The 19858-nt window shown below is 44.3% G+C and overlaps 1 protein-coding gene across 12 annotated transcripts in view; it reads left to right on the top strand.

Annotated features, from left to right (window-relative positions):
* ADAM22 (ADAM metallopeptidase domain 22) overlaps window positions 1-19858 on the top strand; it is a 125814-nt gene that overhangs the window by 39867 nt on the left and 66089 nt on the right. For all 12 annotated transcript variants that reach the window (XM_033166217.1, XM_033166218.1, XM_033166219.1 and 9 more), the window contains exon 4: window positions 10770-10836. In XM_033166217.1, coding sequence (XP_033022108.1) covers window positions 10770-10836 — 67 coding nt within the window. The remainder of the gene's footprint in view (window positions 1-10769; window positions 10837-19858) is intronic.

Raw genomic sequence — 19858 nt, 5'->3', positions numbered from 1 at the left:
CCTTTTCCTATTTCACCCCCCCCCCTTCCTGCTTTACTCTTTGCTTCTTAAATCATGCTTGCTCCATGGCTCAGTGGAGCTAGTTTTTTCCACCCCAGTTCCTTGTCCCTTCAAGGAAATGTAGTAGGCAAAAGCTAGACCACCTGCTGCTTTCAAGATGATATTGTTTACAAATGTTGGGTACCACCCTACTCTCTGCCAAGCAATAGCAAGATCCCAGGGGATTCCAGGCACTCACCCAAGGTCTATGTTCCTTTGGAGAATTGAGACACGGAGGAGACTGTCACAGCTTTGAAAAATATGTTTTATTCACACATTTACACCTTCAGTTTTCATGGAGGGAGTCTGGATCTTACTGCATGGTCATTTCAAGAGGTGCTTGCCCCCCACAGCAGTGCAGCCCTGGAGTCAAAGGAGTCTCTCCCAGCCAGCCTTCAGCCAGCTTGCTCAAGATGAATCACAGTCTCTTCCTCTCCCTTCTTCTTCCTAGCCCACCTTGCTAAAGACTCTCTTTTCCTGTTTTCCAGGCTCTCAGATGGGCAATCAACCCCGTTTGTCATATTAATGCCTCTATCCTAGGTGATGCCCTGTCTTGGAAAGAAAGCTTAGCCTGTACTTTTCCACTGGCCTATAAAACGCGGGTGGCGCTGTGGGTTAAACCACAGAGCCTAGGGCTTGCTGATCAGAAGGTCAGCGGTTCAAATCCCCGTGACAGGGTGAGCTCCTGTTGCTCAGTCCCTGCTCTGCCAACCTAGCAGTTCGAAAGCATGTCAAAGTGCAAGTAGATAAATAGGTACTGCTCCAGCAGCAAGGTAAACGGCGTTTACGTGTGCTGCTCTGGTTCACCAGAAGCGGCTTAGTCATGCTGGCCACATGACCTGGAGGCTGTACGCCGGCTCCCTCGGCCAATAAAGCGAGATGAGCGCAGCAACCCCAGAGTCAGATACAAATAGACCTAATGGTCTATTTGCCTTTACCTTACAATCTATAAAAGTCCAAATAACCAAAATCCTACCATTTATTAATTTCTAGCTTTTAAGCCACCCCCAATCTATAACAATATTCTTTCCCCATATTCTCTCAGTCTTTTTATTTTGAGGAACTCTGTGTCTGAGCCCTAGCTGCCTTCACACTTTTGAAATAGTAAGAACTGGTTGTTGTTGTTTATCATTTAGTCGTGTCCCGACTCTTCATGACCCCATGGACCAGAGCACGCCAGGCACTCCTGTCTTCCACTGTTTCCCGCAGTTTGGTCAGACTCATGTTGGTAGCCTCGAGAACACTGTCCAACCATCTCTTCCTCTGTCGTCCCCTTCTCCTTGTGCCCTCAATCTTTCCCAACCTCAGGGTCTTTTCCAGGGAGTCTTCTCTTCTCATGAGGTGGCCAAAGTATTGGAGCCTCAGCTTCAGGATCTGTTCTTCCAGCGAGCACCCAGGGCTGATTTCCTTAAGAATGGATATGTTTGATCTTCTTGCAGTCCATGGGACTCTCAAGAGTCTCCTCCAGCACCATAATTCAAAAGCATCAATTCTTCGGCAACCAGCCTTCTTTATGGTCCAGCTCTCACTGGTAGAACTGGTAGTGTAAATAATAAACAAGCTCTTTTGAGCCATGCGATTTCTAGTGCCTGTTGGATTACCATTGCAGTAGAAGAGATCTGGGGATGGGGGTGGGTCTGTGGGTTAAATCACAGAGCCTAGGGCTTGCCGATCAGAAGGTCGGCGGTTTGAATCCCCATGATGGGATGAGCTCCCGTTGCTCGGTCCCAGCTCCTGCCCACCTAGCAGTTCAAAAGCATGTCAAAGTGCAAGTAGATGAATAGGTACTGCTCTGGCGGGAAGGTAAACGGCGTTTCCATGCACTGCTCGTTCGCCAGAAGCAGCTTAGTCATGCTGGCCACATGACCTGGAAGCTGTACGTCTGCTCCCTCGGCCAATAAAATGAAATGAGTGCCGCAATCCCAGAGTCGCCTGCGACTGGACCTAATGGTCAAGGGTCCCTTTACCTTTACCTTTAGAAGAGGTCTGGAGAGCCTTTTTTCAGCTAGAGGGCCATATTACTTCATGGTTAGCTTAATGGGAGCTGTATAGCAGTGGTGGTGGGCCCAGTAGAAAGGGCCAGAGGCAAAAGTTGGCAGAACAGTGAAAGTGGCTTTGTACAATAGGCTACGTTCCAGCCAAGCAGAAGTCAGAGAATTTTCTGTATACACAGGCACCTCCAGGCAAGCAAGAGACATCACAATTTGAGGACACATTCCAGCCAGGCAGGGCTGGTGAGGGCTGTGCCTTCAGGAGCACGGCCTGGTGGCTGGATAGAGTGTTCACACATGCATAAACTCTACAATTCTTTGATTCTATGTCTGATTTTATGTTTGGCTAGAGGTGGGATTGGCAACCTGTGGCCGTCCAGCTATTGTTGGTTTCCAACTCACATCAGCGCAGGCAGCATGACCAATGTTCAGGGATGATGGAGGTTGGAGTACAACAGCATCTAAAGGACCATAGATCTCCCCATCCCTGGACTAGAAAAATAATGCAACTTTTCATCCATTTTAGATGCCACCTAGGTGATGTGTTTGTCCTTGAATAAACATTTCACAGCAGGACTAATTAACAGGTGGGCAATAATGTATGCAGCTGTGACTTGAGATGCAGCTAGCATATGGTGGAAAAGTCTTGTTTTGATGTATTTTTTGTGTTGATGTATGCTGAGGATTGGATCTTGCTTCGTTTGCTAACATAAATTTGTTTTATCCATGTGACTAATCTGATGCACTAAAATAACTAGGCATTTTATTCTGGAAGGAGATTTCTACCACATTTAGGGTGGTGGTTGTTTTTTTAAATTGCAATATATACACATTTATTGGGGTGTGGGAAGTTTACACCAAATTAGATTGGCGTAGTGTTACATAGTGAATTTTTAAAATGGGCACCACTAACGATTTGTTTTTGATTTCATTTCTCCCTTCATAGAAACCGTTACAATTATCAGATCCCCATTACATTCTCATAAATAAAAATTCCATTCTTTGGTTGGCTCTAAAATTGGCAACTGCATCCGTTGTGCTTGACAGCTGAAAAGCAGCACAGAGCTGCAGCATCCTTGTGTAGTTTGATTCCCCCCACTCCCCTGGTTATAAATAGCACATAGTGCATCAGAACAGGGTTTTTTCTTCTTCTTTTAAAATATCAATAATTTAGCAGTGTTGAGGGAGATTCCACAAGGATGTAGAACTGAGGATGCCTTGCAAAATCTCACTGAAATGGCTGAGGGCCTAAAAGTCATGAATGGCGGTGGGAATGGCAGAAATACCACTTACAGTGGTGGGAAATGTTGGTTTGCAGTGCTACCCCTCAGTGTGTTTACTCAGAAATAAGTCCCACTGGGTTTACTAGAACCTGTCCTATAATAAATGTCCTTTAGGACCGCAGCCTTAGTAGGTTTTGGGGTAGCTCACTGCTTAGAGCAGATGGATTGCATGCAAAGGGTCACCAGTTAAATCCTCAACTTCTCTAGGTAGGACTGGGGAAGACCCCCATCCAAAACTCTGAAGAGCTACTGCCAAGAAGATGTTTTCGTCTGCCTGACTATCTTAAGTCACAGGTTTCAAGATTGTTATTTTTAAATTTCAATTAATTGTGTCAATCATTTTATTATTATTTATTAAATAATAAATAAGCTGGTGTGTTTAGCCTGGAAAAGAGGAGGAGGAGATGGAGAGAAGATATGATAGCCATCTTCAGATATCTAAAGGGCTGTCGCATGGAAGCTTATTTTCTGCTGGTACAGAGGGTGGGGCCCGAAATCAGTGGGTTCAAGTTAAAAGAAAGGAGAATCTGACAAAACATCAAAAATAACTTTCTGACAGTATGAGCTGTTTGAGAGTGGAATGGACTCCCTTGGGAGGCTGTGGACTCTTCTTCATTGGAAGTTTTTAAGCAGAGGTTGGATGGCCATCCGGCATGGATGCTTTAGTTGAGATTCCTGCATTGCAGGAGGTTGGACTAGATGGCTCTGGGGGTCCCTTACAACTCTACAATTCTGTGATTCTACGATCTGTATGCTCCTCATCATCCAAAGATCACAGGGTGGTTCACAACATAAAAATGCAAAATGAGAACACAGAATACATAATAAAACAAATCAATAACCACACTCCCACAAACACATTTTGAAAGCCTCATAATGTTAATCAGCCAAACGCCTGGTTGAAGGAAAATGTTTTCACCTGGCACCTAAAGATACGTAAAATAAAATAAAAAACACATAGTGAAGCATGAGAGTGCATGTACCAGCCAACTTCTTTCTACAGGGAAGGACAAGCACTTTAAAAATACCTCCTCCTTGTTCCAGTAAGTTCCCTTTCTGCTATGTTTGCAGAAAGAAAGAGCATTAGTGGAATTACTTAGGAACAAATAGTCTTCTTATGATATTCTTTGTAGGTCAGCTGACTGTTGGTGAAGGATTCCAGCTTGCACAGTAGGTTCTAGGCCTTTCCTGTAAGTGGATGTACTACAAGAGGAATGAAGGAGAGGAAATCCAGCCCCAGTAATGTCACAATACCCTCCACTTGCCAGCAAGACCCACTTCTGGGAAGAGACTGGAATTGTACTGAGTAACACAGCAGAAGCCATGTCATAGTCACCCTGTCATCCTTCACAAACTGATTCACCAAAGATGTGGTGTGCAAAGGACCGACACAAACGCCTTCCAATGGCGAAGTCAAGTGGCGAGTGCTACCAGTAGAGCCAGAAACAGGGCCAGCGAGAAAAAAGAGGGAACACATTTGGGGGGACAAAAAGCACCCCACTTTTAAAAACTAAGGGGGCTAAAGATCCCCCAAACAACCCACTGAAGGCTCAGCATGCTTAGTACCACAGAATGTAGGACACCCTGCAATATTTTGTTGCTGGTGCTTCTTGCCTTTTGCTAAGGCTGCTCCCCTTGTTCATTTCCAAGGCAGGATGGCAGATTAGATTCCCAAAAAGCAAAGTGCAGCTGCCCTTTGTGCCAAATGGTGTTGGGGCAGGATTCAGAGAGCCACGAAACAATGTGGTTATATGAGTTTGATGAGCATTGTAGAGGAGGTGAGTTTCTTTTTAAAGGAAACTTTTTAATTCTGCCACTGGATCTGGAGTTGAACCATGGCTGTTCCTAGAATTTTGCTAACTTTTATGTGGCATCTCCTGGGGATGGGGGGGATGCTGTTGTGCATGCTCTTTAAAAGTGCAAAGCACCCCTGAAAGATAATGGATGATTGCTTGTGTGTTACCATTGCACCTAAACAGAAGAAGGCAGACATCCTGCTTTTTGCCTGCAGTGTCAACAAGTCCATGCATATCATAATGGGGGCTGTAGGGTAGGGGCAGGGAAGCTGTCCCCTCCCATTTTGTTGGATTCCAGCTCCCATCAGCCCAAGCCAAAATGGCCAAGGGATGATGGAGGTTGTAGTCCAACAGCTGGAGAACCATAGGTTCCTTTCCCTTGTTGCTGCTGTGTTGATACACTATAAACAATGTGGCACCAGAAGTTCTGAACCGAAAGGATAACCTGTTTTCTAACCTAAAGTTGCATTGTGTCTGGATTTTTAATGTAAATGTTTGTAGTTCTGCAATAGACGCTGCCTTTTGCCTTAGTTGTTGTGCATGCTGAATTCTAATCTAGCGTGTTTGTTGTACATAAATGATTGATGGTGGTTTACTCAAGATGCCATGGTCATGTTCTGGAGTCTGTGGTTGGATAATTAGGATTGGCTCAGTTTCTTCTCCCCCAAGTCTGTGATTAAGCAATTAAGAGGTCTACTGTTTGCCAGCTGAAGTAGAAGATTAGTTGTGGCTTTCTTGTATAACTTTTTTACGTCCCTTGAATGGGCATTTTATAGTGGTGCTCATGATTCTACTCTTCTGTCAACCAGTACAATATGTATCTTGAAGATGCTGAGTTGCCTGGCTTCCTTCACATAATCCAAAGACGTATGAAGAGAGAGGAACAAAGACAGGCCAAGGCAACAGAGCCTCAGACTGCTTGGGAAGGAACTGGGGGTGGAGGAGACTTAGGGAGCTGTGGGAAGGTGGGTATCTTCATTCCTCGCAACTGCAAGTTCCACCGAGAAGAGTTTCTGTGCTCTCTTTGCCTGGCCTGCTGAGCTGTCTTTGTTTCCTTGAATAAAGAATTAACTTCACTGACAACATGTGAGTTATTGCTCATCTGCTTCTGACACCTGCTCCTGACGTATACAGTGGTGCCTTGGTTCTTGAACTTAATCTGTTCTGGGAGTCCATTAAACTCCCCAAAACGTTCGAAAACCAAGGTGCACCGGATGTTCAGCTTCTGAAGAACGTTCGCAAACCAGAACACTCACTTCCGGGTTTGCGGCGTTAGGGAGCTGATTTGCTTGGGAGCCAAGCCGTTCGAGTACCAAAGTACCACTGTACTGAGCCAGACCATTCTAGCCCAGAATCTTCAACCCTGGCTGGCAGCAGCTTTCCAGGGTTTCAGCCACAGTCCTTTCCCAGCCCTACCTGAAGATGCCAGGGATTGAAACTCGGACCTCCTGCATGAGAAGCATGTGCTGTGCCACTGAGCTGCAGCTCTTTCCCCCTGAATGCTTGGTAAGAAGTGAACCCTCTCCTGCCTTCAAGTGTTCTGGCCAAGGAATGCAAAGAACCTGGGATGCCTGATAAAGGACTAAGTACTTATTTCTAAATTTCACTATCTTACAATTTCATCAGTATTAAATGTGCTTAACAGAGCCATCATATCTTCATCTGGAGTCTGGCTGAGGAGGCGTAAGAGGGTCAGCATGAATGCTGCCTTTCCGAAGATGAGTGCCATTGGCAGGGACATCATATTTTGCTCTGGAGGAACTCCTGGTACACTGGTGGAACCCCCCTGCTTGCATAGATGTATGCAAACACTGCTGGTGGTGTTTTGGGATCAGTAGGACTCGAAATGGGGTGCGTCAGGGCATCCTTGAATCAGTAGGGCCTAAACGACCCCCCCCCCCCATTTTCATCACACACCCAGAAGAGCTATCCCCAACAGGATTATTCTAGATTTCCAAGAAATCTGACTACCTGGCTGTTCTGCATTGATTCCTTTTACTCTATTCTTGTTTTAACCCAAAATGGCTGCCTGTGAGCCTAAAGGTGGTTTAGAGCTGTAGTGGCACCTTAATGTATATGTTGCCTCCTCCTCCACCACCACCACCACTACTTTCAAGCTAGCAGGATTTCAGGGTAGTCCTGCTGTCAAGCAACACTATTCCGATTTCAAGGGACATGAAAGAATCATGCTATTTGTCACCATTCAAATGCAAATGATTTCGTTGCAAACGCAAATCTGTGCTTTTATGTCACAAGGGCAAGTGCCAACTCTGTGCGTTAGCTTAGATTTTTTGTTTGCGCCCTGAAGGTTAATAAAAGCCAATTATTTCCTTGTAACAAAAGGCTATGCCCTTTAAGTACAGCAGAATTGGCATGTGTGGTGTACGATTCGGTTTTGCCATATTAAAACTCCTACTGCTGTTTGCCTTATGTTAGTGGCTTGCATTTTTGTTAGGTCTCCCATAAATCTATGCAAGATGTTTGCAATATTTATTAAAAACTGGGCTTTGTCATTCCACGCTGGGAAACATTAGCCTGTATCTTGTTAAAAACAAATAATGTTCCTATTGAACACAGAAAGCTGCTTTTATACTGATTTCAGACTATTGGCCCTTCTAGCTTAGTATTGTCTGTATCCAACAGGCAGCCGTTCTCCAGGCTTTCATGCAGGAATATTTCCCAGACCTAGCAGGAGATGCCAGGAATTGAGCATGGAGCTTTCCGTATTCAAAACATGTGCTCTAGCACTGAGCTACGGCCATCCCCCACAAATCAGCTCCCACCCCAGTTTGGTATGATGTGGCGGTGTTTGCAGCAAGAGCCATAAAACTTTGGCAGTGTGTTCTAGAAATACTTTTATTTGATTCATAAAATTCTTCTTTACTCTCAGCAGCAGCGTTAAGAGGATGGTTTCCAAGTGAGGTGGGAGTTCTGCACTCTCTGTTTTGTATCAGTAAACAAGACGTCAGCAGCACTAAAATAAAGCATTTGCAGGACAATCCTGTGCATGCCTCCTGAGGTGTGTAAGTCTTCCTGAATTCATTGGGGGGCCTACTCCTAAGAAAGTGTGTATAGGATTACAGCTTTAAATTTGTATGGAATGCAAGCCTGTTCTGTTGTTTGGTTTTCATCAACACAGCCAGAAATTGCCAAAACTAGTTACAGATAGCCCTCAAATATACTCCTGATGCTCAAGCAAGGTATAAATGCATTCTGGTGCCAGGCAAAACCGTTTTTTTATACCACCAGACTTTTGAACGATGAATTGCTCTTCCTTAGGGTGTGGTCAAATTTTGTTTTGCTTTTTAAATGCATGTGTTGGGTATATCTCTGAACATGACTTCTTGAAGATAGAAGTTGACTTTCCTGGTGGGTTTTCTAAATGAGAATTGTGTCATCATGAGTCAACTGTATGATGCAGCAGCAAAAAAGCTAATGCTAACCTAGGCTTCATCAACAGAAGTGTAGTGTCTGGTGGATCAAGGGAATTAATAGTGCTGCCTTGGTCAGACCACATCTGGAGTACTGTGTCCATTTCTGGGTGCCAAAGTTTAATAGGAATGTTGACAAGCTAGAATGTGTGCAGAGGAGGGCAACCAAGTTGATCAAGGGTCCGGAAACCAAGCGTTATGATCAGCAGTTGAGAGAGTTGGACATGTTTAGCTTGGTAAAGAGGAGACTGAGAGGAGATATGATAGGCATCTTCAAATATCTCAAGGGCTGTCAAATGGAAGATGTAGCATTGGAGCAAGTTTGTTTTCTCCTGCTCTGTAGTTTAGGACCTGAACTGGTCACATCCAAGTTACATGAAAGGAGATTCCAACTGAACATCAGGAAGAATTTTCTGACAGTAAGAGCTGTTCGACAGTGACCTCCCTTGGGAGGTTGTGGGCTCTCTATCCTTGGAGGTTTTTAAGCAGAGGTTGGGTGGCCATCTGTCATGGATGCTGTAGTTGAGCTTCCTGCATTGCAGGGCATTGGACAAGATGGCGCTTGGGGTCCCTTCCAACTCTGTGTAGACTCATTTGGCCTCTTGACCTAAAGTTCCCCACCCTTTCTCTAATTAAAAAGTTGGTAAAGGGAAGGTTTTCATTTACACTAGTGTCCACCCCCCTCCCCATTTATCATTAAGTCATTGGATCTTGCAATGTTTATTGCATGCTAAAAAGACAGTGGCCAAACAGAGTTTATTGGGCCATATACCATACTTTCAGTGTAAAAGACGAGGTTTTTTTTTACTCAAAAATAATGTTTAAAAACGGGGTTCGTCTTATACACGGGCTGCTGTGGATAGGCTGTCGATGCAGCAATTGGGCGTTGGATTGCCGGCCGCTGTTGGCAAGCGGGCAGACGTTTGTTGGCTCCTGTGATGTGAGCGATTCTGAGCGTTTTTCATTCAGGTTAGTGATTTTCTGCATCCCCCCCAAAAAAGTTCAACAAATCTGGGCAACCCCCCCCCAAAAAAGCTCAACAACTGCGGGCAATGCTCCCCCCAAAAGCTCAAGAACTCCAGGCCACCTCCCCCCCATTTTCTTAAATTTGAGCCCCCCAAAATAGGGGGCTTCTTATACACGGGGGCGTGTTATACATGGAAAAATATGTTACATTGTGTTCATATTAGTACCACCCATTTAGCAACACAGCAGCAGGTAGAATGGAAGGATAGTACCGCATTGCGTGGAGCTGGTTACTGATGCTACAGAATTAGCTGCCCTTGCTCTGGAATTTCTCAAATACCTGCACTTGTTGCCACCTTTTCTGTATGTGTAATTGAGAATTCTCTAAGCAGAATCTTTTCCCGGGACAAATAGAAAGATCACTTCAAAATGCGCGGACTTGTCAGAAACAGCTCCTTATTTCATAGCTCTTAAAACAAATAAACAGTGTGAACAAATAGTTCATCGATTTCTCCCACGCTGCCTCATGAAATGCTCATTCTGCCTATGAAAAATGGTATTTAACAACTGATTTAAGTAAGGTGAAAATCCATTGGAGCCATCTTGCTTTCTATACTTACTTGCTAAAATTAGTATTTTTTTTATCGGAAAGAATTGTAATTGTTATAGCAATGACAAAAATAATGGGAGTGTACCTGAAACCTAGAGGCTCATATTATTATATAGTTATAAATAGGAACACTGAAATGTTTGAGTTAGGAAAGAAACGAGTCATTGCCTTTTAGTGTTTGCATTATTGTATTACTATTATTTTTTAGGTTTGACGCATCCGTTTGGGGTTTGGGTTGTCTGCTACCTGCATCTCTTAGCTCACTGATTTCTAAAACACCGGCAGCACCTTTTCAGCATAGCTACCGTATTTTCCGGCGTATAAGACGACTGGGCGTATAAGACGTCCCCCAACTTTTCCAGTTAAAATAGAGTTTGAGATATACTCAACCACAGATTCTCCACCCGGCGTATAAGACAACCCCCGACTTTTGAGAAGATTTTCCTGGATTAAAAAGTAGTCTTATACGCCAGAATATACAGTACTTTTATGAAAAACGATACATTTCGAATGTAGCTTTGCTAGAGCTAACTGTCAAGTTTTTTTTAGTGTGTGTGTAGGAACATTTGAGAAAAGTATTTGCTTTTTAAACGCCAGTGTTTACATGCTAAGGAAATGTCACATAACAGAGCACTCCTTGCCTGTCATTTCAGTGATCTGCTGTCTTCAGAATACCTCGAGAGGCACATCGAACATGGCGGAAAGATGGTGGAAGTGAAAGTAAGAACTTGCACCTTGGCATTTTTGGTTGCGAATATATTTTCATCTTGCTGCATGCGATGCGATTAAGCTGTGTTAACTTGGCTGCAGATGGTGCTGGTGAGGGAACACAAATTGGGAGCAGAGTTATAAAAGAACCACGCCACATTTCGGTCTTCCAAAGCAGGGATGGGGACTCAAAGGGGGGGGGTAGGGCTCTTGCCATTGCACATTCCAGCCCCACAGATGACAGAGCTTTCTGCCCATGTATGCTCCTCTCCATCCAGGCAAGCAGGAGGCAGTTCAAAGGCGCATTCCCTCCAAGACACATTTGAGGAGAGCTCAGAGCAGGAGTGGGACTTCATCTCCTAGCATTCCTGTCCATTGGCCTTGCTGGCTGGGGCTGATGGGAGTTGGAGTCCAAGAGGCTGTGAAGGGCCACAGGTTCCCTATAACCAGCTTAGAGCAAGACCTGAGGGAAGTTCCAAAGAGACCTGGAGAACTGCTTTCGACCCCCCAGGCCCAGGGTTCCTCACCCCAGTTCAAAAGCTTGTTTTTATTTGGCTCAGTATTATAAAGCAAGGCACCTGTGTTTTGTAATTCTGTCAGAATTGTGCTTCTGATGAAGTCGTGGCTGTCAAGGCATTGCTGATTGCTGCTATACTCTAAGCAGCCTCCAGGTGGAAGCTGTATTATACACTGGCTTTCCCCACATCTTACTCCCTCAGGTAACAGCAATTAACAGCAAGAAAGGAAAGCTTTTCCCTCCAGTGGTCCAGTCCCTTTTTTTGCATACAAATGAGAAGGCTGGCTCTGTGAGATTTGTTCCTGCCAGATCCTCGGAACTGGGCACAGAGTTGGAGCCAGATCAACATTTGACTTTTCTCTCAGTGACTCCTTAGAAAGGTGTGGCTCTTCACTGACAGGGAGGACCAACAAAGGCAGCTCCGTGGCTGATGGCATTGGGTGTGGGGTATCCACTGTCACAGGGGTGGAGTACTCTTCTGACAGCCTGCTATGCCCTTCTCTAGGATCCAGACTTCTACCCACGCCCCACAGTCCACTGAGCCACTTTTCTGGGTCAGATTCCTCCCCCCCTAACCCTCTGGGAACCTTCCTGGGGTCCTCCGGCTCTCTGATCTATTCCTCCTCAGCATCTGACCACCCTCTCCACAGGTTCTCCATGTATGTTATGTTGTTGGTTTGTTTTGTTAAGTTACTTCTTTACTGTCATATCATAAAATATCAGGATGGTGTACAACAACAAAAACAGGAAACTGAAAACAGTACAGTTTTCATTCTAGCCACCAGTGTTTTTTTTTCTTTTCTTATTTAGCTTCTGTAGAACAAAATAGTAATCTGAGGATGCCCATTCAGTGCAGTGGCAAAGATCTAGTTCTCCTCTCGTTCCCGTAGTGATTTCCACATTGCTAGTTCGCAGGCATTTTTACTGCCTCTTCAGAGTTTTTGCTTGGCACCTAAAGGTGTATAATGAAGGTGCCAGGCCAGGCAAACTTCCCTGGGGAGAGCATTCGACAGATGGGGAGCCACTGCAGAGAAGACCCATTTTCGTGTTGCCACCCTCCGCACCTCTCAAGGAGGAGGCACACAAAGGAGATCCAAGTGGCAGCACAGTACCACATCTTGTGGTTGTACAGCAGTGTGTGTGGGCTCGTCTCAGCTTTGGCTATTGAGGCTACAACTTCTGTAGGTTCTGCTTCACCACTTTTACTTTGTTGTTGTTGTTGTTGGTATTATTATTATTAGTAGTAATAGTGAGGAACTGTGGTCTAAATCCCCGCGATGGGATGAGCTCTCGTTGCTCGGTCCCAGTTCCTGCCAACCTAGCAGTTCAAAAGCACGTCAAAGTGCAAGTAGATAAATAGGTACCGCTCCGGTGGGAAGGTAAGTGTGCTGCTTTGGTTTCGCCAGAAGCGGCTTAGTCATGCTGGCCACATGACCCAGAAAAACTGTCTGCGGACAAACGTCGGCTCCCTTGGCCAGTAAAGCGAGATGAGCGCCGCAACCCCAGAGTCATTCGTGACTGGACTCAACTGTCAGGGGTCCTTTACCTTTTTATTAGTAATAGTATACTGCTTAATGCCAAAATATACTTCTGTGTGGTTTATAAAGCATATAAATCAGTTGCACATACCTTAACATAACATTATTATTACATTTATATCCTACCATTCCTCCAAGGAGCTCAAGGTGGTGTCACATGGTCCGTCCACCCCCCCCCCCCCCGCTATCCTTACAACTCCACTTTGAGATACATTTGGATAGGAGACGGTGACTAGTCCAAGGATCACTCAGTGAGCTTACCCCATGAGTGAGGGTTTGAACCCTCTTCTTCTGGGCCCAACACTCTGACCACTGCCCTATAAAGATTGGTAATTAAAATATGCACACACACAAAAATTGCCTTAAACAATGCAGCAATGAAAATGCTGAAAGGCGACTGCTGTGGAGGCAAGGGACATAGGGAGCTGCCTTATATTGAGTCAGACCACTGGTCTATTTACCTCAATATTGTCTACATTTGACTGGCAGCAACTCTCTGGAATTTCAGGCAAGGGACACACCCATCTCTACCTGGAGATGCTGGGGATTGAATATGGGACCTTCTGCATGCAAAGCAGTTCTCTCCCCCCCCCCGAGCTCTGGGTTTCTTCCCCCAAGAAAGAAAGAGTTGGGGCAGCCATGAATGGCAGTTTTGCCTCTCCAGCCTTTGGAAAGATGTGTATTTTAAGTATGGATCCATTCAGTCATACATTTAAAGAGAGTGCCTGTTAGGAATACAGTTTATGAAAATCTGATGCCAAGAAAGAACAGGAATGGGCATCTGTTTCTCTCTGTTGGGCATTATACATAAAAGGTGAAAATCTAAACACTTTGGATCACTAGCAAGTCTCTCTCTTTTTTTTTTTACCAAATTAGCTTCTGATTCCTCAAGGCATTCTAATATTAGAATACCTCTTTAGCATAGTTTAAAGACAATGCCGTGCATTTTGGCAGTTTTCATGGCAGACACGGTATAGGAATGCTCAAGACTTTTAATAATAAATGTGGAGTCATTTGTGGCTATAAAACCAGTGGCAGAGCAATAAGATTTTATAGGCACAGGGAAAATTGGAGATGCTCGTTCCATGCTGACTCCATCCCCCTATTATGTGCTAGGGGTCACTATGGGGGACTGTCCTCACAGCAGTTTTGGGCTGTTCCTGATGGGAAGAGGGAGGTGGAAATATGCGTCAATTTCTCTGCATGAAATTTAAAGCCCCTCATAGGATTGCAGCTGGTATATTATCCTAACCAGATTAAAGATGAGGCCGTTTCTGCCTCAAGCAACACAGAAGGATCAATGAGCATCTCTCAGACTGTGAACCTGATCGCTTAGGGGGAAGCTCAGTCATCTCCAGAACCTCAGTTTATTGGCCCTCATCCAGTCCATTGTCTCATCAGGGTGCTGATTAAGGACATCCACTGGCCCTGTTCCGGTACTCATTGCCAGGCTTAACTAAGCTGTGAGGAGGGGAGAGAGAAGACAAGCATGCTAGCTCTGCCTTCTGTCCCCATCACTGTCTGCAGGGTTGAGTGTGACTCTTGTGTAGTGGGGAAGCCTCCTTGTGGGAGGTCCCACATAAGACCCTCCTCAGGTCCGTGGAAACTACCCTGCTGTTGCAGAAAAGCCCCGATTGAAAATACAGAAAGTGTAGGAACTCTCTTGCATGCTCTCAACCCACCTTATTTGTTTTTTTTTAAAGCCCATCAACGAATGCCTGATTCTGACTATTTTATTCTTTGATTTTGGTTATTTAATAACTATACCACTTAATATATTTTAAAATGTCTGTACAAAAAACGGAAGCAACGAAAGACACCTTAAATGAAATATTACAAAAATACATATGAATATCAGTGCAAAATTACTAATATATAGCTATATAAATCGGTATAGTTCCTCACCTGAATTAAACCTGGTGAAGGAAAGAAATTACAATGCAGCTAGTTCTCATTCGGTTTACCATTGTGTGGATTTACTTAGTCTCCTTATGCTTTCTTGTTACATCTGTCACTGCCGACTAGAGCTGTAGCTGCACTCAATTCAAGTGACTCAAGAAATCAGTTTATTCTCTTTCCGCCCATTTCCTCCTTTAGGGAGACAAACACTACAAAAAGTTTTGCACGTGCCACTAAATTTCTCCTAGGTTTGCCCAATTAGAATTTCAAAGATCAAATTTCATTGCTTCACAGCAGCTGTTCTGCGAAGCTGCTGTGTTCTTTTGGCAGTTTGGGTATGCTCAGTTAGGGAGCTTCCAAGCAGTGGCAATTTTGAGGTGGGATTGAGTCGCATTTTGTGCAGAAATCATTTTGTGAAAGTGTGGTTGATTGGAAGGCATTGTGCAGCAAACCCACTTCCCCAGAAGACTGGACTTATTTCAATCAATGGGGGAATGCACTAGGTTGAGACTTGCTTTGATGCAACATGTCTAACTTCCCTGCAGACAAATCAGAATGAAGTCTCATTAAATAGCCAGTCATCATCCATTCCTTCCTACCTATGAATGCTCTATAAACAGGTGGTCTGAAAGTGCTCTTGCTCCCTGCACTTTCCCCTGTTTTAGAGCCACTCCCACCATGTTTTGCAATGAAGAAAGGGGCTGTTGATCTAACTCAATGCAGCTGCCATATATTGTGCAATGTAGCCTTTAATTCAGCATTTAAAGAGCATTTCTGCATTCAGAAGTTAGGTGGATGTCCTCCTCCTCCAATAATTCTCACTCACTAATTGCTCGTACATGACAGCCAAAATACACTTTTGCATTGGAAGCTGGCTTTAGGGAGAACCAAATGGAAACTAACAAGAGAGGCTTGGCAGGAAGAAACTAAAAGGAGAGAGAGAGCACTTAGGACTATTTTGTCAGCGGTATGTTGATGGCACACAGCTCTACTTCTTTGCATTCTCAGGTGAGGCAATGGGTGTGCTGGACTGTTGTCTTGCCTCAGTAATGGACTGGGTGAGAGCCGAGCTCAATCCAGATAAGACTAAAGCACTGCTAGTGGGCAGCTACTGGGGATGATGGGAGTTGTAGTCCAGCAACACTGGTAGGGCCACAGGTTCACCCCTAGCTCCCAGATTTGTATGAGTGCCTCAGAATGGTGGAGGCTTGGAAAACCTTTGTTTATTTTTGTTGTTGTTGGCCAATCCATGAAAAATCCCAGCAAGGGCACTTTGTGAGCCCGAATGAAAGAGCGAGTGAGCAATGTTTGTTTTTGTTTCAAAAATCCGGATTCTGATCTTGGGTCAAATGAGCCCAGACTTTCTGCACCATTGTGTTGATGCAGTGCAACAGAACAGTGTGATTATTGTTTTGCTGTATCTTTTGACTCCATTTTTAGATGAAGGCTTCTTCCAAAAATAAGTCAGCCACAACACAAGGGTATGAAAAACAAAACTACAAAGGATTGTTCCATGCATTTCAATAACCTGCTTAAAAAAAAACAGTTACGGGAAGGACGACAAAAATAAGTTATATAACGGGCACATTGTTTTTGCACCATTTTTAAACAATCCAGTTTTTTGGGCTGCCAGGTATAGAATTTGTAAACTGAATCACATATGTATACAACAAGGTGCCTATTTCAGTTCTTGTGTATTAAAGAGCTGCTAGCCTCGCCCATTTATTCTCCCTTGCAATTGGCTTATCCAAGCTTTGTTTGACTGCCTTTTCCCCATGCAGCTTCTTAGATTGGAGATAAAAGCTGCAGGAATATATATATATATATATGGTGGGGCATTGCAGGGGCAACAAGCAGGTGTCCAGTCTTTTCCCCACAAATGCCCCTCCCCTGCAGTCACATCACTTGAGGAAACATGGGTTTAGGCACACACATTTGCCAAGACAACCAGTAATTCTGCCCAGGGTCACAAGCCCAATTCACACTGCAACATAATTTGGCATGTAGTCAAATGAGCGGCAGTTGGTTTTGCCGTGGAAGAGATGACATCACTGTTCAATTGCATTCATATGAGACAAAGTGAGATCGAGAAAACACGCCTTTGGGTTGGTGTGCAGCTGCGGGAATGGTAACAAGCAGTTTTTGCAGGGTCTAAGATTTATTTTAGCACCGACCAGCAATTGAGATGCATGCAAGGATACTGAAAAGCTGCATCTTCAGAATACCAGATTTCCTTGTTGACTGGCAAACCTGCTCTCACGCTGAGCTGTCAGGACTGAAACCAGTGGCACTGGTGTGGTTTAGGTGGGAAGAGGTACTAGAGAATCAGAAGCCCCCCCCCCAAAAAAACCCTCCATGAGTCTGTCATATATTATTGTTCTTTCCCTTAGGCAATCTGGGATTCTTCCAGACTCCCAACATACAGTTGCAGCAGATCACTGTGTCCTTTTATCTCTCTTTGATTATCATTCTGTCATTGGGATTGCCACCGAGATAAAAGGGCTGCTGGTCTGAATAATCTGCACCAGTCCCCTTTCCTGTTAAGTATCCAAATCTGTTCCCTGCTGTTTCTTAAAAACAACACACTCGCTCCGCCCCCCCCCCATTAGACATTCTGCTCATCCATCTATCGGAAACACGATCCAAACACAACAGCCTTGGCAAATGGTTCTGACTGTATTCAAACAATGTACTAATGGCAGGCATTGCCACTTTGGTGCCATATGTGACATGTATGTATTTATGTATTTTTTTTTTGACTTGCAAATAGGTGGACAGTCATCTTTGATGGTTAACAGGCCTGTGTGCATATTGTGTGCGTATCTTCTGAGAAGCAGTGATGGCGGCATATATAGTGTGAAAGGTGCAACAAAATCCATATGCATGTAATTGCCAGAGTTGTCAAATTACTTGTAGGTTGCGCATTTGCTGCCCTGGTTTCCTTTGGATGAAGGTGCAAGGGATAATAAACATTTCCTTGCATTGGAGTGTAGCTCGTGGAGGAATTCAGTCATTGTGTGAATTGTCTCCCAAGAAATGCAGATGTCCTCTTTGGCCATAGCCAAGTAGTAGAAAGTGTGCTTTGCATGTAGAATCTCTGGCATCACCAGATGGCGATGGGGGAAGACTCATGTCCGAAACCCTTGCAGAGTGGCTGCCAATCCGGGTAGGTAATGCTGACCTAGATGGACTGATGGCCTCGCTCGATGTTCATGGCAGCTTCCTGTTCCTTTTCCCTAAAGCCTAGATGGATGCAATATGGTAGAAGGTGTTTTGCTGAGAACTCCTTGGCTTGTTCTTGCCATTCTTAGCTGCTTACATAATTTTTACCCTTGCCATTCTGCTTGCCAGTCACCTTAAATCTGAGAAGATTCCTAGACTATGAATAGCTTGTGATCCTGTAGGCAATGTTGTAAAATGCATTCTCCGTAGATGTGAGGAACTAAACTAGCTGTCCTCTAATACTATAGTACTTTCAAAATGTGTGCTTAGAGACAATGCCTTATTAATTTCTACTTCATGAAAGGGGTGTAAAACACAGCAGGCACTGTCAGTGTCAGAGCTGCACTTGATGTTTAGATGTAAAGGATCAGAAACCCAAATGACTTGATCTTCCCTGTTTTCATTATTCCTCTTTTGCCAAATCATGGTAGCATCAAGGTTTACTTGCTTAACTATTACGGGCGGTGTGCATCTAATTCGTTCCATCAGTGCCAGGTTTCCTGCTTGCACAGTGGGACGGACACACCTGTCATGTGCCCCTAAATCTGTTTGGGGTTTCCTCGCAACCCTGCAAAGCAGATTTGGGAGGATGTAGGGTGTATGCAGGGGAAGAAAGTTCTGTTGCACAAGCAGAAATCCTTGAAGTGACAGAAAGAGTTGTTTGGATACCACCCATTATCATCATTATTGATTATTAATATATCAAAATTAATATGTATAAACTAATACGCACACCTATGTCTATAGCATCATCAGGAGGCACACTGCTTTACAGAAGTCAAGAGGATAAGTCCCTGCCCTGAGGAGCTTACAAGATAAAATTTCTCATTGCGGAAGCAACAAAGGAAAGGAAGACAGGGGATAAACAAGAGAAGCTGCATGCAGTCGTTGCAGTGGTATGTGCCGTCTTAGGTTTCTCAGCCTTTAGTGCCACCTCAAAAAATATTCCAAAAAGCCACCAAATTCTGCCAAAAATCTTGCCAGATTCCACCACAATTGCCCCCTCCAAATCTCTTTTCTCAAGCTCCAACTCTCCACAGTCATCAAAGGTCGGTGCAAAGACTCCTGGGATTACCAGCCTTTTCTCCCACTGTTTACATGTCATTTTTGCATTTTTCGTGCTCTAAGGACCTTTTCATCAGTTCCTTTCTTCAATCAAATATTTGCTCCTGCATAACTTTTTAAGGGAACAGGCACATTTTCCTTCTACTTCACATCGGCGTTCCATTGAGGCATGCAGAGTCTTGATACTTGCAAGAAGATACTGTGCAGCAAGAAAAGAGCAGAAATGCTTCCTTTATGTAGGTCAGTGATATTCACTACAAAGTTGCCAGGGGCCTCTTTTAAATCTAGGAGATGTGTTCATGGAGGAGCTTAATAAAATGCAGTTCATAATGCTAAAGCTAAACCACGAGTCCTTTAAATGTTAAGGAAAGGAAATTTCTTCAGATTATGTGCCCGCAAGCCCAAGTGCACATGTTTGTAACATTCCTCACGAAGGGAGCTGCTGCCGTGCCTCCGCCTATCAATTGCTTATCCCCTCTTCAGGCCTTGGAAGTCCCATTCCAGGGAGTCCCGCCTGGCCCCATCTCTGTTGCCCTTCTGTTGACAGGTGAGAAGTCTTCATTGTTTTGGCTGTTTTTTGTCCTGCTGTGTTTTTACTTAGTGTTGCTATACAGTGGATTTGCTTTTTCATGATTGTCTTCATACTGGATTGATTAGTTACATAGGCTCATGTGTAGAGATCAGCATATACATATGATGATAAGTGTGTAAGTACAGAAAGCCACAAAAGACTATCTATGGGCCAATAAATCATGGCAGATGCCCCCTACGCTCAACAGATGGTGCCACACTT

The sequence above is a fragment of the Lacerta agilis genome, chromosome 12, assembly GCF_009819535.1.
Source record: "Lacerta agilis isolate rLacAgi1 chromosome 12, rLacAgi1.pri, whole genome shotgun sequence".
Classification (NCBI taxonomy): domain Eukaryota; kingdom Metazoa; phylum Chordata; class Lepidosauria; order Squamata; family Lacertidae; genus Lacerta; species Lacerta agilis.
The sequence above is the reverse complement of the archived record's forward strand: the minus strand, read 5'-3'. Positions and strand labels throughout refer to the sequence as shown.